The following is a 24608-nucleotide window of genomic DNA, read 5'->3' on the forward strand; positions in this document are numbered from 1 at the left end:
CCCAAAGCCACAGTCAGTTACTGAAATCCAATTTTAAACCAACACATCCATGTATTTTTTATGGCTGCCGATGTACATGGAAGTCAGAGTGACAGTCAGATCTATCTTTGTGAAGATTCTCCCTGATACAGTCAATCTGAATTCAAGCAACCAAAAATAAAAAACATTGTAATTCAACAGAGCAAAAAAAGCAATTTTATATTTAAAAGGCTCGTGCAACCCAGCTTTTGATTTATCAAGTAGGTTGCTTTAACAAAGAACCACTGTTGGAAACACTCCCTAGGAAATCTCCTTATGTGTGCCTTTGCTGGAAAATGCTCAATGAACATTCTGTGAATTAATGAAGGAATGGATCATTTGGACTATAATTATGAATTTCATGTATGCTAAACAGTATATACATTATCTGTGAAAAGATGAGAAGTTCCTTGAAGACATGTATCATAGTCTGTATAAATCCATTGTTAAATTTGTTTTAAAAAAGACTAATTTTTTGGAGTTCCTGTTGTGGCTCAGTGGTTAACAAATCCAACTAGGAACCATGAGGTTGTGAGTTCCATCCCTGGCCTTGCTCACTGGGTTAAGGATCCGGTGTTGCCATAAGCTGTGGTGTAGGTCACAGATGCAGCTCAGATCTGGCATTGCTGTGGCTCTGGCACAGGCTGGAGACTACAGCTCCAATTAGACCCCTAGCCTGGGAACCTCCACATGCCACAGGAGTGGCCCTAGAAAAGGCAAAAAAAAAAGACTAATTTTTTTCAAGCAGTTTTAAGTCCACAAGAAAATTGAGAGGAAGGTACAGAGCTACACCTTGCTCCTACACATGTGCATTCTGGGCATTCCCCACCACAGCCTTATAGTTTTTACAACAGATGAACCTGCACTGTTACATCGTTACCAACCTAAAGTCCACTGTTTACATGAGGGTTCACTCTTGATGTTGTACATTCTACAGGTTTAGACATTTGTAAGGGTGAAATGCATCCACCTTGTTGGTATCATACGGACCTAAAAACACTATTCATCCCTCCCTCCCCCACAATTATACACTTTTAAAATTAGAGTCTCTAAATTTTTGCCAATTTTGAATCCCTAATACATATAGTAAAACTTTCTTGGCACACAGTAGATGCTCAGAACATACTAATAAACTAACTGGCTCTGTGAATGCCCCAGGAACATGGCCAGTACTTAAAAAAAAAAAAAAAAAACCCACCACCACAACAACAAACCTTATCCTGAATAGAACAGGCTAAATAAATGAACTTTAAATGTGTTTTGGTGATCAAATTTAGCAATTCCCCAAAGGATAACTTCTTTACAATCTTAATTTGAATTTTCTCTTGATTGTTAATTCTTTCCTGCTTAGAACTCTGGTGGTTTGCTGAATACCAATGCCTTAAGAATTCTCCCATATACACAGGAAAAAAAGAGGAGCATTGGACACATGCTTATCTTAGAATTTCTCACAAATGCTCAAAAGTAGGTCAGAGTTGACTTATTTCTACGTTTGGCATGTAAAGAGAACTAATGAGATCTTCCCCTAGAATGACATCGTCTTTGGAGGATTTTGTTCCAACAGGAACATGTTACATGAGGGATTGTAAAACAGTGCTTTATCTCATCCTGTCAAAGTTTAATCTGGGCAAACTCTCACTTCCCTAAGGAAGTGAGGCCAGAAAAAATGTGGGCCAGTTCAACAGAGGCATCTGGAACTTTCATCTGCCCTTTGATTCTTGGCCACCTTCTCTTTGCCTTCATCATCATTTCCTTGTGGAAAGGTTATTTTCCATCCTGGCTGAGGAGGCAGGTACCCTACAAAAAAACAAAAAAACAAACCAAAAAACCAAAAACCCAAAAACAAAACACACCAGCAGCTTGGGCTGGAAAAGTGTATCAGTTTCCCTGATATTCATACAATCCCCGGAATCCGTGCAGAGACTGTGCAGGAGTCTGTGGAAAGGTCACAGCACTGCCTTAGGAAAGTTCGTCCCAAAATGCTATCACATACTTGGTGTTTTCACTTCTGGAGAGTCCTCTTACCTTCAATGTTTTGAATTCATTCATGTGACAATTGTAATTTGTTACTCTATTTCAGAAAAGCAAAGTGTTAATGAGTGGGGGGAAGATGGTGTATGTCTCTGGGTGTGTTTGGCATTGTGGCATTGAATAATTCAAGGAACTACTGATTTAATCAGTTTTATACACTGCAGAACTTCTCAGGGCCTTCAAAATGTTAATCAGAATTACTAATCTTCATGTGGTGGAAGAGACCGTAAGACTTCTTGAACATACTGGTTCACCATGGATCATCTTGCAGAACTAATGTTTCATAAAAATGTTTCGGGAAAAATTATTTTAGACTCTGAGCACACCTCTCTCCAGTCTTCTGGTTTTGCACACAATACTAGAAATACTGGCAATAATAATTAGTATAAATATTTATACTATAAATAGTATAAAAATAATTGGTATAAATCACAATTAGTGACTATCAGGTTGACAGAGAACACAGACAGTAATGCCTTCTTTGGGCTTGTTTTCAGCATTTGTATGTTTCTCAGTAAACAACTTTATTCTTCCAATACTCTTTAAAGCCAGTAAGATATGACTTTGAATGCTGACAAATAAACATGATATTTTACTTAATTTCAGATGTGAGCATTCACCTGTCTAGATATGAAGCTGTATAAACTAATCCTGAATGCTTCTTTTTTCTTTTCATTTTTAAATTCTTGCCCCTAAGATCTGTCATTTCTACCATAGACACTTCTGTCAAAAGACATGGCTATAATTCCTTCACTTTCTTTTCTTTAATTAGCCAGAGGTGCTATCTTTATCCAATCCTGTTCCCTGAGCTACTGTCTTGCTTTGGTATCACTAGATTTAAAGGTTTTTTTTTTTTAAGTATAAAAAAAGGTGATTTTCTCCAATTGAGGAATTTAGAGTAGCACCTTTGACATACCTACCACAGGAAATGTAAAGATTTTAAGCCCTGACTTTACCGAGGTATTGTGCAATGAGCTTTAATAAAAATCAGAACCAGAAAGACCTGCGTGCTAATACAAGCTCTAACACTTACTAGCTAAGTGACTCCAGGCAGGACACTGAACCTCACTGAGCCTCAGCTTCCCTGTCTGTGAAATGGGGGAAAATAGGATCCAATTCATAGCACTACGAGGATTAAATGAGGCAAGATATATGCAGCATCTAGTACCCATGGCAGACATTCAAGAAAAGTATTATTATTACCACTACCGCCTTTGTTGTTTTATTCCTTCACCAAGTTCTGAGTATCATGTAACTTCATGTAAATCAATAATACAAAGTGAAGAGAAATCCAGTTGAGATCTTCTACAGAATTCTACTCATGGATTTGAAGATATCTTTTAAACACATTTGTGACCTATGACACAGTTATGGCAATGCTGGATCCTTAAGCCATTGCACCACAGAGGGAACTCCAAAGTGGAGATAATGTTAATACTTATGTCACTGTGTTGTTTGAGGAATTAACAGAATATTAATTACACAGGATATACATATTAATAGGATATTAATTATGTTAATAAGATAAAAGTATTGATAAGAACTACTAATATAAAAATATTAACAAGATAACATATAATTGTTAAAAATAGTTCTTAGTAAATGGTCGACTCATTAATACTTTCAGAGTAGTGCCAGTCAGAATTATATTAATATTATTGATATTATTTAATATTATATTATTTTCAGTGATAATTTGAAATGAGGCTAATATGATAATGTCACCTTTCCCAGTTTAACAAGGTTATGCTTCCAACAGTCTACCCATTAACTCAATGTTTTTCCCCCCTAAATTTTAGTGATTAATTCAGTTCAGCAATTAGTTAACTAATTATTTTTTTGAAAAGACCTTAATTCTACTTTAACTAATTTAAATCTACTGGCTGAAGCAATGGATTTATATGGATATTACTTAAAACATGAATTAATACTACCTAGTATAAGGTCTGTCTTTTAATGTATTGTTCTTATTTGTTTTGTCTTGTTTCATTTTTTGTTTTTCCCTGTAATTACTTTTTGGAGAGAAAGTGCAGTGGGGCAGAAAGACACTGAGCTTTGAAGTCAGAGCTTCAGGTCAGGACTGGCACAGATGTGGCACATGTGTCACACCACCCCCTCCTCCCATGACAGACATTACCAGTTGATCATAGCACTCCTCTCTTCTCTCAGAGCCTTGAGAGTGCTTAAGACTTTTACTCTAGCCCAGGCCTGACAATCCTACCACTTACTAGGATTTGCTATGGTTATGTAGAACCTGCAAAATGTTTAAATATTCACTTTGCTGCTTATGAATGATGAGACCTTAACAAATACCAACCACTACGTGCTGATAATTTTTCTTCTGTAAAAGAAGGATAAAGTACCAACTCATCTTACTTTTGTTTAATTGACAGGCAGACTATATAATGCAACCCCCAGACTACCAAATACTCAACTATGAGAAAGTCAATTGCAGGAAAATGGAAAAGCTTTATAATTCTCTACTTACTCACCAGGTCTTCCCTCAGAGTTCTTATTTTCCTTAAACATAGAACTGTGTGCATTTCTAGACATCTGAAATTCCTTCCATTACTCTACCTTAGTGCACTGCAACTTTCATGTCTGTAAAAGTTCTTACACTGGGCAATAAACACTCTGGATGGACATAGAACACTGTGGATCCTTTGATGGATGATGTTTATCCCTTTTCTGCTGACTTTCAAACCAAACTTTTGCATTAGATGTGACTCAATGAAAATAATACCTATGGAGCAAGTTGTGAGGGTCAAATGAGAACTGTTTCTGGCAAGTGCCATACTCTATTAGCTATTCGTAATTCTTAGGAGAAGAATAAGAAATTTGCAGGCATATGTCTTGGATAATCAGTTTCAGAGGGATGGAAAATTGGCTAAAGCTTATTTCACTGAAACACATGGGAGTCTAAAGACTGACATTCACACTTGCTCCTCACAGAGAGAGACCTCCTACAAAACCCTCTCAACTCAGTACTAAAGACCACGAGGAAACACTGGCCTCACCTTAGGTCACAGTCTGTGCCACAGGGTTCAGTAATGGGTGCTGGCTGGGGCAGCCGGTCACATCTTTGATCAGAAACTGTAAGCTGATCAGATTCCCTGGTGCAAACAGGTTTTCGTTTTCGCTCTCCTAAGCAAGGAGGAAAAAGAAAATTATTCAAAGGACCCTACTCCATAAACTGTTTAGACCAGGAATTGCAAGCATTTTTGTAGAGTTATAAAGTCAATATGTTTGGTTTCGTGGGACCTCTGTTACAACTACCAAACTCTTGTTATAGGGTAAAAGTAGCCACTTATAGATATTAAGAAATTGGTATAGCTGTGTTTCAATAAAACTTTATTTATAAAAGCAGGCAGTGGGCTGGATTTGGCCCACTGGCTGTCATCTGCTAATTCATAATTCAGGCAAAAGGAAACCAGATAAACTGCATATAATACAACCATTAAATCTATGGCTCTGGAAAATCAAAGTGGAAGAGCTGATGTTGCTCAGCTTCATACGTGTGCATGAAACCTCTTAGGATGAGAAAACCTAACACTGCCTGTATCCCTTAAACAGCTTAACTTACCAGCCCAAAGTGACCAGATAGATGCAGAGAAAGGAGGTTAGGAAATGCATGCAGATAGAAAGGTTTATAGACTGTATGTATTTGGCTGCTTCTCAAAAAAAAAAAAAAATTAAAAAACATCTCAAGTCCCCAAAACTCAAGCTAAAAGCCAATACCTTGGCAGGGTTTGCTGCATGCTTGCCAGGGTCCATAACTGTTCCAATAAAACTGCTGGGGTTTGTCTTCAATTGGAATATTGAAAGAATAGCGCACGTCAGGGTTGTATAACTTTCCCACTGACAACACCTAGGATGTACAACAAAATGGAGAGGCTGTTGGGGGTCCTGGTGACTCCAAGCATTAGAAAAGGTGCATGGGCTCATGGCCAAGTTCTCACCTGAAGCAAAAGTTCTTGATCAATGCGATCCGTAGAGTTGATTCTTTCCACAACATTGTCGGACCCACTGTACTCTATTACGGCATTCCCAATCCGGATTTCCCTTTTGGACATTGTGACAACAAAGTCTCCATTTAGCAAGAATTCACCTTTACTGCTTGATAAAGCTGGAGATGAGAAAAGGGAATTCACTGATTTGCTGCCAAGGAATTTCTGTTGGCAAAATGAAATAATACTTTGATAGGCAGAGAGTCAGAATGCCAAGAAAGAAGACCTTCAGCCAGAGAGGCATGGGCTGGAATCTGAGCTTTGCTACTTGCCAGCTATGTGGCCTTGGGAAGTCACTTTCCTTAATCTCAGCCTTGATTTCTTTACGTCTAAAATGGAGGTAAAAACAGCTATCCTTCATGGTGCCTGTGAAAACTAGCTGAAATATAAGTATAATAATTCATTGAGGTTTGTGATACAACCCCCGTAATTACAGCATTATAGACAGAAGCAATGACTTGTGGTTACCAGAGGAAGAGGGATGGGGGGAGGAAAAAAATGGGTAAGGGGGATCAACTGGGCAGTGATGGATGCAAATGAAATTTTTTGTGGTGATCACATGGTATATACAGAAGTAGAAATATAATGCTGTATATGAGAAACTCATATAATGTTATAAAACAATGGCACCTCATTTTTAAAAAAGAAAAAAGTGTTCTGATTTAAAAATAGAGACTAATGAAATGGACATTTACAAAATTGTTTCCCCCACAAATAATCCTTTCTACTTCACAACAGAGTTAGTTGAGCCTACTGCATCTTCTTAGTTTTGTTTAGACAGAGGTTGAAAAGTGAAAATCCATAGCCAATATGACACTCAAATATACTTGGTCAGTAAGGCCCACTGAGATAGCTGGCTTCGAACATGGCCCCAGCGATCCTTGCCTTCTGATAGTCACACCTTGTGTCATCCTCTCCCACACTGAGTAGTCCTGAATGTATAATCAATAGGATACTGTGACTTCCAGGGCGAGGTCAAGGGCATGATGGCTCCACCCTGCTCTTCTTTGAATCAATGGCTTTGAAAGAAGTCAGCTGCCATTCTGTGAGGATACACTGAGCAGTCCCACTTCAGCCCCACCTTGCCTCCTGCAAAGAGCAATGAGGAACCGAAGCCTTCTTCCATTAGCATCTAAGTGAAGCATCTGTAGGTGGATCTGCAAGCCCAAGTCTAGCTTTCAGAGAGGATCACAGCCCTAACTGAGGTCTTAGCAGCCATATCAGGAGAGACCTCAAGCCAGAAACACCCTGCTATGCTGCTCCCAGATTCCTGCCACAAGGAAACTGGAATATTGTATACACTTATTGTTTTAAGCCACTAGACCTTGGCATAATTTGTAACATGGTAAAACCTACCCGGATCATTCTTTTTAAAACTGCAAGTCCCTCTCACTGGAAGCCCAGGTTCCATACTTTCTGTGCTATTTTCCACCTTAATTTTTCCGCAGAGTGCTTTGTTTATGCGCTCTCTCCCCAAACAGGAATGAAAGCAAGGATTTGGGGACTATTTTATTCACAGCTACATCTCAGCTTCTGAAAGAATACATGGTAGATGCTCAATAAATAGTTTTGGGCACAGGGTGGGGAGAATGAATGAATCTACTGAAAATCATGCAAACAATGAACAATCAGCCAAAGTGAAAAAGTAATGTTGGAGAACTGCTTGAGTCAAGTTGCAAAATACCAGCCAACTGAGAACATGACAGGGTTAGGCCAGTTAGAAACTTTAGAAAAGAAAAGAAAATGGACAAACAAGATGAGATAACTGCTGCTTCAGAAGGAATAATTTATTTAGTCAGAGAGGCTATTGGGAAAGTGAATACAAGCTTAGGAAGCTTTTCAAAAAATGATTCCTTTCCAGGTTGAACTGTTAAATTCAAACTTTAAGCAAAGAACATACTACTCTGCGATCAAATAACTTGACTGGAAAATTTAGGCAAAAATATTTATCAACTGCTTTATCCTCTATTCTAGAAACCTAGGCATGACTGACATGAAAAAATAATTTTGTTAAGCCTAAGAAAAAATAAAATTTATTCTTATACTTTTTGATTAATTTCTCAGATAAAATCCCAATCAAATCTTTTTCCCCTAGTATTCATTATAAAATTTTGGTTTTAAGCTCCCCCCCCCCCATTTTTTCAGTATTATTGCTCCTTGAATAACGAATTCTCCTGTGTATTGAGCTTGACATGTAGCAGGTACTCAAGCTCGGGACAAAATACTAGAAAGAGGCCCCTTAACTTTTGTAACTTGTGCACAATTAGCAAATCTCAGCAGGGAGGGAAATCTTGAAAGGCACAAGCCATGTATTTAAGTGAATAAAAGGAATGTGGAAATTTGAGTCAGGGCTGGCAAAGAGGTTTCATCCCAGACACCAATGGCAATCGTTCAGTACTGGCTGCTCAAGAAGCCATGCAGAGCAGGATTCACTGTCAGTATCACATCTCAGCATCATTTTAATGACATCTGCATTGGATATGGGATGAGAAACAGCTAAGTTATCTTAGGTATTTGACCATGGAGACCAGAGCTATTTATATGTAGAAGAGGTTGAGAGGATTTAGGGAAAGTAGATATGGTACCCATAGGTGGAGATGAATGAGGGCTATGATGAAGCTCTGAATAGTCTCTGGAGCTTAGCAGCAGCAGGGTCCTTGAGTCTTTGGACATGGGCACCTCACAGAGTTCACTCAGTTGGACACTATACTGATGGAAGGATTAGCCTTGGCAGGATCAGGAATTAACTGCATCAAATTTGGTCCCTCGACCTGCATTTCACCTGCTGGAATTCCTACTCATGTAAGTCCCATCTTGGCTGTGAAGAAAGAATAAGATGCCTTCATTTGAAATGGTTTGAAAGAAAGTGATGAAATTGGAAAAAAAAAAAAAGGCTTTCAAAAAGATAATCTTTTTAAAAAGGCAGCCCAAAACCTTAGCTTCTTCTTCATGATTCAAAATCCTTTGACTGTCCCTAGTACCTATAGAATGTAGTTCAAATTCCTTAGCATAACCTTTCTATATCTTTACAAATTTTATCTTGACTTATCCTTCCAACCTTGCCATTCAGTCCCATTAATAAACCTCAATTCCCAGTCTTGTTCATCCCCAAGTCAGCTATATATTTTTCTACATAGAGGCAGTAAAGCGAAGTGGTTAAGGGTAGAGGGTCTGAAGTCAAACCAGTAGTAAAGATTTTAATTTTTCCCACTTTCTGTTTGTGGGACCTTGGGTAAGTTATTAAACCTCTCTAGACCTCAACTTCTTCCTCTGTATAATGGATTTCTTATAGGATTATTGTGAACATTAAGCAAAATCATGTGTATTCATTAGCTGTCAGATCAAAATGCCTTCAAATGCATTTCCTCCTTATCACACTTTTATAGATACTTACATTATGGATAAGAAAAGCATGCTTAACATGCTTACGATACTTCCTAAGGCTAGGTGACTTCTAATCATGCAAGCCTGTCTCCAAAAGCCCATTAACCACTAAAGGTTTTCTAAGAAGTATAACAAAAGTCCATTAAATGAGTGAATGAATTCAGCCATTTTTTATATTCTGTGCAAACTGAAACCAAATCATGTTTTGCAGCAGATTTTTTAAAAATTTAAGTTGTTTGTTTTGCTACAGTGCATGAGCCTACTGAAATCAAGCCAACGTTTAAAAATCACTTTGATAAGCCCAAGACAGATCTCAGTCCATAGTAGGTGCTCAACCAATGATGCTGAAAGAACAAGTGACTGATTGAACCTGGCATTCTTGACAAGGAGAACAGAGAGCTTTCAGCCAAATAACTGCTTCCCCATCAGTATAAACCTCTGACAACCTTGTCTCCCCTGCAGCTCCTACAGCCCTGCAAGATGCAGGAGTTTCAATGGGTCACTGGCTGCAGACGAGCTTGTTTCCGTGGCCCCTCAGGCCTCCTGAGGCTGCCTCCTAATGTGGGTCACTTACACGGTGATGGCAGGATATGCTGCCAACAAAATCACCCAGTGCTTTCAAGTGAAGTCGCATGCTAGCTACCCAGCTGATGTTTCATGGAAAGCGGGGAAATGAGATGTCACACGGCCAGGTCTACAAATGAAGCGATAAGCCAGTTCTATTCATATTCAAAAAGCCAATGTCGAGTCTAGGTTAATGATGGGCCTCCTTTCCAATGTCTCTCAGTCTTCCTCTCAGGCTTATGCTGACTTGGGCCATTTCACCCTTCACTGCATGCTCCTCATCCCAGGAGATGGTGGGGAGGAAATGAGATAGGAGTCATCAGGTGAACTGGAGTTCCCGCTTTATCTCGAACTGCATCAGTTCCTATCTTCCTGCTGCCACCATTCATCAAGGGCTAAGTGTCCTGGAGATGAATAAGCACCACAGGAATGACTCTTTTTTCTTCTACAGAAATATGAACATGGAAGCAATGGGTGCAACTTGGCTTTAACCCAACTGGAGGGAGGGGTGTCTCCTGAAAGGATGACCTTTGACAGAGAGACTTTCTGCTTCAGTACCTTGTGAAACAAATAGTTTCCTGAAAACAACAGCCTACTGCCCAACCTCCCACTAATGCGATTAGGGAGCTAATTTCCTGGGTTGGTTTTCCCCCCCATTTCACCCATCACAGCTGCATTGCTACAAAGGCCATCTCTCCTAGAAACTGCTCCTCCACCAACACATGCGAAAAGAGTATGACTTGACTGACCTTGAAAAAAATATGAGGGATAAGGATGAAGATTGCTTAGCAACCAAACAGCTGTTACTAGACTCGAGCAACACTCAACCTTAAAACCTTCCTAGGACATTTGCTGCACCTTCCTTCAAGACAAGAGTAAATGTTTACACACGTCAGTTTTGACGACGACATCATATCCTTCCTAACTTGTTAAGAAACCACTGTAAGGTTCAGGGAGTTCCCGCTGTGGCTCAGTGGAAATGAATCCGACTAGGGACCATGGGCCTGCGGGCTCAATTCCAGGCCTTGATCAGTGGGTTTAATGATCTTGCCGTGAGCTGTGGTGTGGGATCTTGTGTTGCTGTGGCTGTTGCATATACTGGCAGCTGTAGCTCCAATTCGGCCCCTAGCCTGGGAAACCTCCATGTACCATGAGTACAGCCCTAAAAAGGCAAAAAAAAAAAAAAAAGAAGAAGAAGAAGGAAAGAAACTACTGTAAGGTTTAAGGGCTCTGAGGGCTTGACCTTCATACTCAGTCAACTGTGACTCATCATCTTTGCTTGAAATTTGCATTTGCTTCCAGAAAGACATTCTTTAGGCCAAGAGGTAACTTTCCCATAATATTCCATTAGAGAGCCATGAATACCTTAGACTGCCTGTCCTAGATGACAAATCTTTTTTAAAAATTTTGCTCTCATTCTTCACAAGGAGATTAAGAAACCTCCAGGGGGGAAGAAAAGGTTATTCCCAATGCCTGACCTGGCTGATAAAGTTGAACTGAACTGAGGCCATTACTTGGAAGGAGATTATTTTTCCAAGAGGGAGAAGCACAGTGGAGAACCCTTCTCCTTTTCGAGGAGAAAAAATGAGCAGCTCAACCTGGCATTCAGCTCTCAGGAAATTAACCAATAAAGGAGATCACATGCAATGCTGCTGGATTTAATTAGGAAGTAGCAAGGTCACAGCAGTCACAGGGTCAACTTTATAACCCAGGGCACACGAAGAAAAATTCTTGACCCATTTTGCACATTGGTGGAAGGAGAAATGTTGGATTCCTCAAAAAGTGTCTGAAAAAGGTCTCTAAGAACTTTGTTAACTGTTTTGTAAGACACCACTCATTTGGATATTTAGGGTGGGGAAAAGCTGATGCAACCACTGAGAGATTCCAACTAAGGTTTTACAGCCTTTAAAAGAAGGGGTGACTGTATATTTCCATGGTAATCCCATCCCTGTTAAATGTATAGTAGGTACTCAGTAAAGACAGCATGAGCAATGATTATTCAGCAATGCAGACATCATTACTTAGCTCATCTCATGTGAAGGCTTTATGTCAAGAACTGAAGATATAAAGCCACAGTTTCTGACCTTAAAACACTACAAGTCACATGGATAAATAAAGTCTCATCTCAGTGAACGGCAACTCCTTCCAGTTGCTCAAGGCAAAACTGTGATTCCGCCCCCCCTCCGCCCCCGCCCCGACTTCTCTTTCTCACTCATCATGTTCAACCCATCAATTAATCATGATGGCTCTACCTGCAAAAGATATCCAGAATTTGACTACATACTGCCAATTCTATTTCTCCCACTTGGGGCCAAGCCACCAGTATCTCTTTCTTGGATTACCGAAAAAGCTTCCTAACTGGTCTTCCTGTCTCTAACCCTGTACCCATCTCTCCAACCCCATCCATTCTGAACATAATAGCCAAAGTACTCTTTTGAAAATATAAGTATGATTATATCATGTTATTCCTTAGTTTGAATCCTCTAGGCTCCCCTTGTCTCTGAGTTCAAGTCCTTTCAATGATTAAATGCTGATACCTATTTAACCTCATTAGGACTCTCTGTGCTTACCTGGCACCTGTCTCACTGGCTTCCCTCTATGCTTGGACCAATCCAGACATATTCCTCTTTCAAGGATTTGTACTGGCTGTTCCCTCTGAACAGAATGCCTTTCCTCAGATATCCATTACCTCCTGCTACAATTCAAACATTTCAGTTCCACTCATCCCACTCCATCCTCAGTATCCCAATTTCCTTGGTGCTGCTCTATTTTCTAATTTTACTTATCACCTTCTACAGTGTATAGTTTGCTTTTCTATTAAGTCATTGTTCATGGTCTATCTCTTTCCACTAAAAAGTAAGATCTAAGAAGACAGTAGTTTAAAAAAATTTTTGGGGGGTGTTCTCTTTTGCTCATTGTACCTAGAACAGTGTCTGACACATATTAAATAAGTGGCTGACTGAGTGAATGATGAAACACTGCAGAAAATGCTACAATGGAGGAATATGTAAATGTTGTGCTGGGTTAGCAGGCTTGGCTTTTGGATCACTGTCTATCTATAAAGGATTTCACACAGACCTTCCAAATTAAAGATACAGGTGCTAATTCAATTCAACAAATTCTCATTTACTAACTCAACATGTGCAGGTGCTTGGAAGAAGCCTCTATAGAGATAAATAGAGTCCCTCCCTGGACATTATAAAATGCTCCATTCATTTATTTCAAAAACTGACTGCCCAGCAAGAACTTCCTTGATTTCTTCTGGATCTAAGTGCAGGCAATGTTTATTTTCTCAACAAAGAAGAGTCCTGTCGTGTAAGGTAATCAGTTGGATTCTTTTCTGTCATTACCCCAGTCCCTGCGTTCTTCTTTTAATTAAAGATGGCTGGGCGAGTTTCTTAATCACTTATGGAAGTTTAGAGAATGATGAACCAAAGTAGGACTGGGCCGAGGAAACAGGTGAAAACGAACACAAGGGATGCTGGTGCGATGTGATTTGAAAAATGGGAATAGATATGAATTAACCATGTGCCTGGGCATGGTGAGAGAAAGATGAAGAATCTATGAAGTAACAAGATGGACCATGTTAACAATGATGTAAGAAAAACACTGCCCCTACAGAACTTTTTGGAATGACCAGACATAATGAAATGATGAATACATCCACCAGAGGCCTGCTCTTAGTTGAGTAACTCCTCTACTAAAATATATGCATGTCAGTTACCCAAAAGCCAGATTTCTTTTTTTTAAAGACTCAAAGAGAGCAATGATTTTAGGCCAAACTCACAAGGCAAGTACTTTCAAAACTCTGATTGGGGGCATTTGAATTTCCTAAGATCTAGAGCCAGTTCCTTGATTTTTTTTTTTTTTGTCTTTTTTGCCTTTTTCTAGGGCCACTCCCAGGGCATATGGAGGTTCCCAGACCAGGAGTCTAATCGAAGCTGTAGCCATTGGCCTATACCAGAGCCACAGCAACACCAGATCCAAGCTGCATCTGCGACCTACACCACAGCTCACGGCAGCGCCGGATCCTTAACCCACTGAGCAAGGCCAGGGATCGAACCCGCAACCTCATGGTTCCCTAGTCAGATTCGTTAACCACTGAGCCATGATGGGAACTCTGCCAGTTCCTTGATATTGACTAGTATAAGTTTATGACTGTAATCAGTATTCTGAGGGGGTGATGTATGAGGGAGAAATGGAATAATGGGCTTCACGATCAATTTCTTTTATGAAAACACATGACACCCGAAAGCTTTCCACATGCTGTAGGGCAAAGGGAGTAGCATCTGCTACCTGCTCCAGAGAACCAGGACTCCTGCAGACTCTCACCTAAGTAGTTATCATCCTCTGATTTCCCTGAGAAACTGTGCTGCCGCACATCGATATTGGTAGCACCAGCTGGGATTCGGACCACAGTGTTGTAACCTGAAAAGAAGGGAGCAGAACTTGAGCATGCCACAGAATGGTTCATGTTCTCCAAGCATGGAATACAGCAGAAGTCTCACTATTAGGTGCCTTTCAGCCAGATGGGTAACGTACCTTAAGATGGATTTTACGCTTGGCACTAATACTTTTACATAATACATGTGGTTAACAATGTTCACACTTTGACCCTTTCCCTTCTCACGGTTTTTAGGAACAAATTCTTACCATAATGTACTGTATTAAATGTTCCTGCCACTGTTTTGCACGAAGAATTATCGCCACCACAAACCCCACATTTATCTCTCCGGGCTTTTGAGTTTAAAACATGATCGCATCCAGCTTGCTTTTAAAAAGAAAACAGTTGAAATAAATGGTAAGTATTAGAGATTATCAAATGATAAGTAATGTGTTTCTTTGAATGCAGTGCATTCAAAATGACAAGAAAGTTCAGTCTCTTCAAACCTGCAAGGATTGGAAACTCAGATTGTTGTTAGCCTTGCTATGGGAAAATGTGGTCCAAGGACCAGCTGCCACGGGCATCCCCAGTGATGCTGGGGATGCAGAATCTTAGGCCCCACCAGATGGGCTGAGTCAGAGTAGATTTTCTGGCATGTTAATAAGATCCTTGGGTGCTTCATCTACAGATTAAAGTTTGAGAAGCACTCATCTACGAATAAGTGGAACAAACAAGAAAAACAGCTCAGGAATGAACATTTGTGCAAAGGAGTGGGTGAGGACTGTATCCAATTAAAGAGCTCACTCTCCACTTTGAGGGAGCTATCCATTAGAGGCTACTGCTGCCATGCAGAAGTAGGGGACAGTGTAGACAGTTCCCAATATTTCAAGAGGCTCTTGCTATTTTGATTTTACATGAAACCCCATGCTTAAATACTGGAAATGAATGGAAAATAAAACATGACTGCAGGCTGCTGGGTTGAGGCTTCTGGCCTCAAGTGGCCTCTTCAACCTCTTCAAGTCTTAATGCAATAGAGCAGTGTAGACCGAGCACTGAAAAGGACCCCGGTGACCAGCAGAAGACCAGGAGGATGGAGTTCACATTCTCGTGCAGTTTGTTCCTTTGAATAAACTGGTCTTTGAGGATAAACTCAATGTCTGGCTCTGGGATGGGCTGACAAGGAAACCCATACTGTAGCTGTGGGTCAGGAAGTGGGTGATGCTCACAGGGCTCCACACCCACATCTGATGTGACTCGGACCCACGCAAGGGACAAATACATCATTCCAGAGCTTGGCTGCATTCAGGATGATCTCTGACTGTTAAGAGCAGGGAAATGATATCAAGCCCTGGAGGAATGAACACTTCTGATGCTTTCCTATCTGTTCAGAGGATCTGGACTTTCCTGCCAAGAATAATCTACAGGTATGCATCTGGTAGATGTTATCATGCTTCAAATCAGCAAAAGAAATCTGAGTGAGGTGGGCTCATCCTCAGAACCTCTTTTTTGGAGCAGAGCTACTCAACCTACAAAACTTGCTGTCAGGAAGCTTTTGGGTTTAACCTTATGAACTGCGGTTAAAGTAAAAAAAATGTGTATGTGTGTCAATAACAAATCAATTTTCACTGGGAGATTTTGTACAGACCCCCTCCACCCCCACCCTGAGAGTGTTGGAAAAATCTAGCGGCAGAGGTTCTCAAACTCTGGCATGGTGATAATGCTGGTCTGGGGACCCTGCTTTGAGAACCACCACCCTGGAGCTAATAATACACAGACACCAGCAGCTCCTATTCTATCAAGGTAGCAACACATCACAGCTGGGCAGCAGGACAACACAGTGAAAAAAACGGCAAACTTGGACTCACCCGGCAAAGGCCTTGGACACAGATGTCATTGGTGTCCTGGCCACATGGAGTCCCATCTACCACTCTGTCACGGAGCTGATAGTAGGCCGTGTTCCCCGCCACCCTGCAGAACAGCTTGCAGCGGTCTTTCATCAAAACTAGACAGGGGAAACACCAAGCATCGTGACTCTCTCGTGCCTGGGCCGGAGGGGCCAGCCTGCCAGATGCGGGCACCTCCCTGGAGGCACTTACTTCCACTGTACTTCGGGACCCAGCGCACATTGGGAAGCAGACCATTGATGTTGAAGTGCTTCCCATCAAAATGAGCACACTGCTCGTCTCGGAAGTCTCGCTTCTGCTTGAGACACGGCTCCGTGTTGCAGGATTTAAATTTCATTCTGCGCCCAACACAGTACTTCCCACCGTTTTTTGGCCTGAGGAAAGGTAAAGAGCACGTGCGCTGTATCAGACTGTATTTCTCCCCACATCAGTCTCCCCTCTGTGGCTCCCTGTCATCCAGGGAAGCAAATGTGAAGTGGTCAGAGACAGAGACCGGAGTCAAGGGCTCCAGAACTGAGCCCTTGGGTGCATAACCTTGGGTCAGTCACAGAACCTTTGCAAACCTCAGTCTTTACATCTATAAGATGGGAAGGCACCATCTGGTAAGACTGTTTACACTCCTGTCTGCCTTCCATCCATGGTACTCCTCTTATGGACTACCACCCTAAAACTTGTGCTAGTCCACTTCCATTCATTTCTGGCCCTCTTCTCTCTCCCCCTGAATGACCACTGTTTTGTTCGTCTTGTTTTACAAATCAGATAGACTGAGATGTGCTCATATTTTGACTAATTTAATTGGAGAAGCAAGAGAGAGTGTACTGGTTTCAATACCTTTTGTGTGGCAAGGGTATGGAGGACACCTTGCAAAGCATCAAAGTGCACATTTAATCTCAGCATGCAGCCCCATTCATGTATTTTCCAGATGTGACCCACTGAGTGAATTATGCAACCCATCTCCCAGCAGTCAGTAGCTTGCCAGATGCATCATGGAAACAGGAAGATCACAGAGTCAGAGGAAGTCAGGCTCACCAACTCCACAACTGGAACAGTTCGGATTTCACAGCTACTCTAGGGCACCCCTCAAATGGAAAGATATCCACCTTTCATCTTTAGAATGAATCTTTCAGAGTATTTTGGACCATAGGAACCATTTGTTTGTTTAACCAGAGTTTGGAGGAATAGGAAATCATCCATGCCCATAAAACACAGAATGAGGGACAATCCAGCAAAGCATGGGAGGCTCGAGTTGCAGCTGGGTTCCAGTCTTGGCCCCATCCTCACTGTGTGACCTGAGACAAAGTTCTTAGGCTCTCAGAGCTTCAGGTGGAAAACTAAAGGACTCTAAAATGAGTACACATGGGAGATGCCTAAAAATGTTAGCTGCTATGATATATGTCAGCACAACCAAACCTAATTCGATCTGATTCAGCAGTCTGCTTAGCCATACTAAATTTGAGCTATGACGTGCTGTGCACTGGGAGGCAGGACTCAGTGGTACTGCAGGAAGGGCTGCCTGGCCATGATGTTGTTGGAAACATGCTCTCCATCAAAGATTTATAGAGGGAGGCAGGAGCATAGGGCTTTGCACTTATAAGCTGGGAAACAACATGTGAGTTACCTGATCTCCCTGAGCTTCATGTAAACAGAGACAACTTCATGCACCTGAACGGTGTGTTATAAATGAGGACCTTCGCAAGAAGTCTGATAAGTATTCATTGTTATTTATCATGAAGAAGATTACATCTAGGGGTGCAAAACGGCACATAACCCAGCAGTATCCATGTCTGATACCCATTAAGCCCATATAAGTTATACCTGCTTTGGGTGCTTGACCCCTCCAAAACCCACTCACATCTTGCCCAAGGGGTGGGCAGGTGAGGTACTTTTACATCAAGGGAAGGTTCAGAGAGGTTAAGAACTTTGCTCAAGATAACACAGCTAATAAAAGGGCAGAGACTGTAATTAAAGCTTCCCAGATTCTTCCTCTATGCTCTTTCTGCATCATTATCTGGGAGCTTTTGTTCAGAGTTCTGTCTTTTTCATCTTTGGTGCCACTGAGAGATACGGCCTTGGTTTCCTGTATACCAAGTTCTTTTCTCAGTATCAAAGCACCTCAGTCTCATGCAAAAAATATCAAAGATGACACATGAATAATAGATCAGGCCCATATAGCCAGTCAGGTGAAACCGATTTTAAATATGCTACAAGGAAGACCCCCTTCAATTTTTTTCTCAAATTGAAATGATCTTTGTGGAATATTTTTGAATGTCCCAACTAACTAGCAGATCCATCAGATCATTCACCTGTTGCCTGAAAGTAACTCCTATTTCTTTTCCGTTGAAAAAAAAGTAAGTTGATTTCCTTTCTTTTTTGATTCTCTTATATAAGGAGTCTTAACTGACTCCTGAAATTGATCAAGTGCTATAGTTCTTTGTACAGCAAATGCTTAATGCTTGCAGGTGGCTTCCCCTCACGTGGTCACAGATTCCATCTTTGCCTGTTTTGACCACTCTCAAATGCAAAGAGCATTTTGTGGTTTGTTTTTATAAATGACATTTTAAAATAAACAACGCATAGAAAGCACTCAATGTAAGAGGCAATATTACTGAAGGTGATAGATATGAACTCTGGAAACAGAAGGTTTGCATTCCAGCCCTAACTCTGAATCACAGTGCAATCTCAGGCAAATTGCCTAAACTCTCTAAGCCTCAGTTTCCCTGTCTGTAAAAGGGAGATGATGCCAGAGGGCTGAGTGAGGGTTAATGGATTAATAGAGTCAAAGCACTTGAATGCAGTAAATGTTCAGCTATTACAAGAGTATGTAAATTATAGCCTGTGGGCCAGGTCTAGACTACTGCATGTTTTTATATAGCTGATGAACTAAAAATAGTTACATTCTAAAAGTAATTTAAAAGTAAATAAAAAGATATTTTGAGACTCAGAGGAATGACATGAGATTCAAACTTTTATGTCCATAAAGAAAAGTTCTATTGCAATATAGCCACACCCACTCTTTACATATTGTCTATGTATGTTGCTCACTACATCAACAAAGTTGGAAAGTAGGCACAGACATCCCATGATCTGCAAAAATCTAAAACCTTTATTATCTGGCTCTTTATGATCAAAGTTTGCTGACCCCTGAGCTATTCGTGCATATAAGATACCACGTCACTTTCCAAGTTCTGTCACTGACTGTGCACTACTTTTTATATAAAGGCAAATGATATTATTTTTTAATAAGCATAAATTTGCCCTTTAGAAATGTATGTCTTTTTAATATCCTAGACAACAGGATCTCTGCCTGATTTGTACATACTAAGAAATGGGTGAGGGCTTTAGCTAACTGAACTCATGGAAAAATTCATGTTATAATTTAGTAACTTAGCTGGAGAGGAGCTTTTTTCATACAGGCAAATACTGAAAATTATAGGAAAGGTAGCTTTAAAAATAATGTTAATCACATTTTTGAACTACTAAGATCCTTTCAAAATATTATTTGCTAAACAGGGAAGGAGAGGTCTCAGGGACAATGCTGATTAATTACTATGAAAGTAACTAGATTCAGCACAGGCAAGCTGAATCTTTCATGCACATGCCTATTAATATATACAAAGCAAATCTGTGATGTTTTAGGGCCAAAGCTATGTGAGAATTTCTACAAAGATCATCACAAGTGCATTCTGCTCTTGAGGAAAGCTAAACTGTGGTCTGCAAATGGGTTTGAACAAAATCTCATCTATGTTTACTTACAATCATTAGCACAAGGAAAAAATTGCTCATGATACAATAGGCAGCCTGAGAAAGTAGAGTGTTCCTTATATGGATGATTTTAAGAACAGGTCTGATGACCAATAATGGAGGATGCTGAAAGGCTATTCAAAGATTAGATCCGATGGACCAGGAGCCATACTAGTGATCATTAATAATCCTGCAAAATGGGGCAGACTATGGGACTGCACATCTCCATTCATTCATTCAAGGTTCTCCCACAGCTGCCAATTCTTGACAATTTCAAGAGACAGAACTTTCTCAGCTTATGAAGGGATTATGTCCTGATAAACCCATTGAAATTTGAAAATACCTTAAGTTGAAGATGCATTTAATACACTTAACCTACTGAATGTCACATCTTAGCCAATAGCCGAGCTTATCTTTAATATGCTCAGAACACTTCGTGGTTAGTCTATAGCAAAATCATCTAATGCAAAGCTTATTTTATAATAATATAATAATACATTATACTAAGTGTGAAAGAATAGAATGGTGCTAAGTGTAACAGTTGTTAACCCTGATCACATGGCTGGCCAGGAGCTGCAGTGGTCACTACTGCCCAGCATCACCAGAGCATCATTAGCTTGGGGAAAGATTAAAGTTCAAAATGTGAAGCACACTTTCTACTGAATGTGTATTGCTTCTGCACCACTGTAAAGTACAGAAATCTCAAGTCTAACCAGCATTAAGTTGGGGACCATCTGTAAATTCATCCAACTCGGTGCCTCCTAAAAACTTTGCCACAATTCCTCACAGCCAAATTAGACACTAGTTTTCTTAGATGAAAAAGACAGAAGTTTATTCACTTTTATGAAAGATTTCATAAGCAGTTGTTATGGACAAAGCCTAAATGGGAAATATTTAGTGCACAGTTTTGTCTTTTCCTCAAATTTATGTTTATTATTTTTCAGTTTAACCTTCCTCCTCAATTAAAAGCAAAACAGAAGCACAAAAAGAAGGAAATACTTTGCCTTTCCTAAAGAAGTGGTAAGATTTTTTATTTTGATGGACTGTCGCAATTCTATTAACCATTTGTTCCAGCCACCAGGAAGCTCAGAGCCTAATTTAGAGCACAAAATAATATGTATATGGCCCAATGGCCTGGTAATGCACCTTCTATTTCCAATGTTTTGTCTAGTTTGGACACTCTAGTTAGGTTTGTGATGGTTCTGATTTTAAACTTTATTCTATTACATATTTCTTATAGATCAGGTGGCAAAAATTAAAAAAAATTTTAACCCAGGACACCTTGAGAATAAGCGAGTTAACAATACCTTCTCCAGGACAACAGACTAAAATCAGGACTATTCCTACGAACTAGCACGTTTGCTTAGCTTATCTCTAGGGCATCGGTCAAAAATGGGATTAAAAAAATAAATAAGCATTTATAGACAAAATATTGGGTGGGGATCCATTTCATGATGGCAAACTGATTGAGACCAAAAATTTTTTTAACCAAAATTAGAAAGCATATGCTTTCTCTTTTTTAGCTTACAGGCTTTCAAGAAAGAAAAAAAACAAAAACAAAAACACATAAAAATACAGATTAAACTATCCAGATGCTAAATACATTCCTTTCTGAGGAATACTGAAGTATAATTAATTTATAAGGCTGTGATATTTCTGCTATACAAGAAAGTGACCCAATCATAATATACACATATTCATTCTCTCTCGGATTCTTTTCCCTCATAGATGATCACAGAATACTGGGTAGAGTTCTCTGTGCTGAACAGCAGGTCATTCTTGAATCACATAAACACTGTCAAAAAATGGGGACAATCCCGTGTTCCTCTGCTAGAAGCATACTTTGGATTCTAAACACAGAGCCCTTCATTATATTCTAAGGGCTCCTCAAGTTGAGAAAAGCAGTCTGCCAAACTCCTTGAGAATCAGGACAGCCACCACTTCTGCAGTCTACATAATGAACCATCTGGTCTGTGAATTTTTCTCAACAAGCTTTTACACTGATTTGGACCTGATTTTTCTCTTTTGAAGTCCCCTTCTCTTGTCTGATTGACTTCCCCAGTGCCATTGTGACCTCGGTTTTGTGAGGCCACTCCTTCCTGGGTTCACAGGGACATCCCAACGTGCAAATAACTCGGAGGAGTTTAAATGCAATGATGTCAGTGCTGACACTCAACTAGGTGGATTGTATTGTTTTAAAACCTCCCCTAGCCAATAGCCAGGACAAGGACCTCTAATTGAGGTCTTTAATGATCCTTCTTAACTTCTGAATGCGAGGATCTTTGCTTTACTTTGAAGCTCAAGATCTTTTCCTGCTGAGATCTTTACACAGGGTGGTTTTCTTTGTCTGGCCCATTCCAATTATGGAGTGATTTATCTCTTTCTACTTTTCACATTACTCCTAGAATTGCTCTAAGACTTCTAAGACTTTAAAAAAAAAAAAGTAAAAAAGGAACAAACACTTCTTTTGAATAGAATACTCTTGAGTCGAAATGTTAAAAGTGCCTACTGTTTATAATATCCACACCCTCATGATAATAATAGCTTACTACAGTAACAATAATTTGGTTCAATACAGCCACCAATGGTTTTTAATTTAAAAAAATCATCATATTTGCTGCTAGCTTAAAACATTCGATTTTAAAACTTCAACAATACAAGCAACTAGGATATATAATTGATTTTAACAAGGAAGATGTGTAATAATCTATACAGGATGACCTTTGTAATATATATTACATCTATAATCTTTAAGTCTGAAATTATACACCACAAATTGTTTTCTGGTGGTTATTTCTTGTGGGGAGTAGGTAGGGATAAGAATAATAGTGATGATTTTTTATATCATATACTCCTGTGTCTGAACTTTTGGAAACCATGTACTATATTTATATTATCACTTAAAAACTAATACTAAATATAGATCCTATGCAAAAAGCAAATGGTTATTAGCTTATATCCATAGCCACAGTGTTAATTTTTTTTTTTGGTATGTGCAAGTTCCAAAGGCAGGGATCAAACCCATGCCACAGCTGTAACCAGAGCCACAGCAGAGACAACCACTGAGCCACCAGGGAGCTCCTGCCACAGTGTTAATTTTACAGACCAATAAACTATGTCTTATAGCTCTTTACTTGCCCTTAGAGACTAATATTACCTGGATATGAACAGAAACAAATTGATCACTGTCTGTGATTTGGACTATACGAGTATTTACTTAGATCAGGGCTTGCAACAGTTGGCTAAAGCTGTGTCCTTTTAGGTACACACAACTCAGATTTTCCTTATAAAATACTGGAAGCTTTGTCAACAGTAGACCCTTTTCCTGAGGAGCACTCTACCCTTGGTCTCTGCACTCTGCAGCACAACCTAGCCTATCGCACTAGCTCACTTCATTCTTACCTGCTTGCTTCTCGCTGCAATCCAGCCTGCTATTCTTAAGGTAGGGTGTTAAAAATAAATGAGTACTGCTGAGCCAAACCATTTTACATAATCCCAAAGCAGCTGGTTCTTAAAAATGATTGTGAGTCGGCACATCAAAAAGCTATCTCTAATCTGTGAAGACCTCTTGGGCTATATAGGTTCAACAGCAATAATATCACGGATTTTTTTTGATTCTTTTAAACTTTATACATCTTAGAGCTACACAAAATTTGATGTCATTCCTTATAATGCAGAAAGCAACTATTTTAACCTACATATAAACAGCCTCCCTCCAAACATGTGTCTACAGCAATCAGACGCTGGGAAAAAAGCCTGTGGATATTCTTTGAACATGTAAGTTTCAATAAGGTTCTGCTGGTAGGGATAACCATGGTCATATTCTGAGAATTATCCTGAAAAGCAGTTGTGGAATGGGACCTCAGGAGAGTGGGAAGCAACTAGCTTGATTCAAAAGAAATTCCTGACTTGGGGTTCCAGGTCCCTTGGGATTTGCTAATGCCTCCTTGAGGGTCTGTGTGCCCTTTTCAGCCTTTCAGTAGCTAACTAGAAAGGATATCTTTATCTACGAACTGCATGGAAATGTCCCAATTCTTTGCTTCCTTGTGAAAAATCCATTTGTTCACTTTATTAGCATACCATCGCAAGCTGGGGGAGGGGCAGTGAGATATACCTCACTGTCAAAATTGGTAAACAGTCTGATCAACACAAAGCATCCACCGTTTAATAATAAAGGGTCATAGTAGACAAATGCTCTACATGTTCATCCAATTCCCTAACTTCTAATTTGGAAAGAGCTGCTGCTTTTTTTTTTTTTTCTTTTAATGGCCGTACCTGCGGTATGTGGAAGTTTCCAAGCTAGTGGCTGAATTGGAGTGGCAGCTACTGGCCTAAGCCACAGCTACAGCAATGCCAGATCCAAGCCATATCTGCTACCTACGCTGCAGCTATTGGCAATGCAGGATCTTTAACCCACTGAGCAACGCCAGGGATGGAACCTGCATCTTCACAGACAGTGTGTCTGGTTCTTAACCCACTGAGCCACAAAGGGAACTCCTGGAAAGAGCTCTTAATCAGCCTGCAGCTGAATAATTCCCTTTAGCAATTTTCACCCCTGCTACCCCCAGAATAGTA

The 24608-nt window shown here is 40.1% G+C and overlaps 1 protein-coding gene across 1 annotated transcript in view; it reads right to left on the minus strand.

Annotated features, from left to right (window-relative positions):
• ADAMTS9 (ADAM metallopeptidase with thrombospondin type 1 motif 9) overlaps positions 1 to 24608 on the minus strand; it is a 174109-nt gene that overhangs the window by 95634 nt on the left and 53867 nt on the right. Inside the window, exons 13-19 of the mRNA XM_047778629.1 lie at positions 16485 to 16666; positions 16254 to 16390; positions 14658 to 14775; positions 14337 to 14432; positions 6009 to 6175; positions 5788 to 5917; positions 5067 to 5193 (exon numbers count right to left, since the gene is read on the minus strand). Of these exons, the coding sequence (XP_047634585.1) occupies positions 5067 to 5193; positions 5788 to 5917; positions 6009 to 6175; positions 14337 to 14432; positions 14658 to 14775; positions 16254 to 16390; positions 16485 to 16666 (957 nt within the window). The remainder of the gene's footprint in view (positions 1 to 5066; positions 5194 to 5787; positions 5918 to 6008; positions 6176 to 14336; positions 14433 to 14657; positions 14776 to 16253; positions 16391 to 16484; positions 16667 to 24608) is intronic.

Source organism: Phacochoerus africanus, chromosome 1 (assembly GCF_016906955.1).
Source record: "Phacochoerus africanus isolate WHEZ1 chromosome 1, ROS_Pafr_v1, whole genome shotgun sequence".
Classification (NCBI taxonomy): domain Eukaryota; kingdom Metazoa; phylum Chordata; class Mammalia; order Artiodactyla; family Suidae; genus Phacochoerus; species Phacochoerus africanus.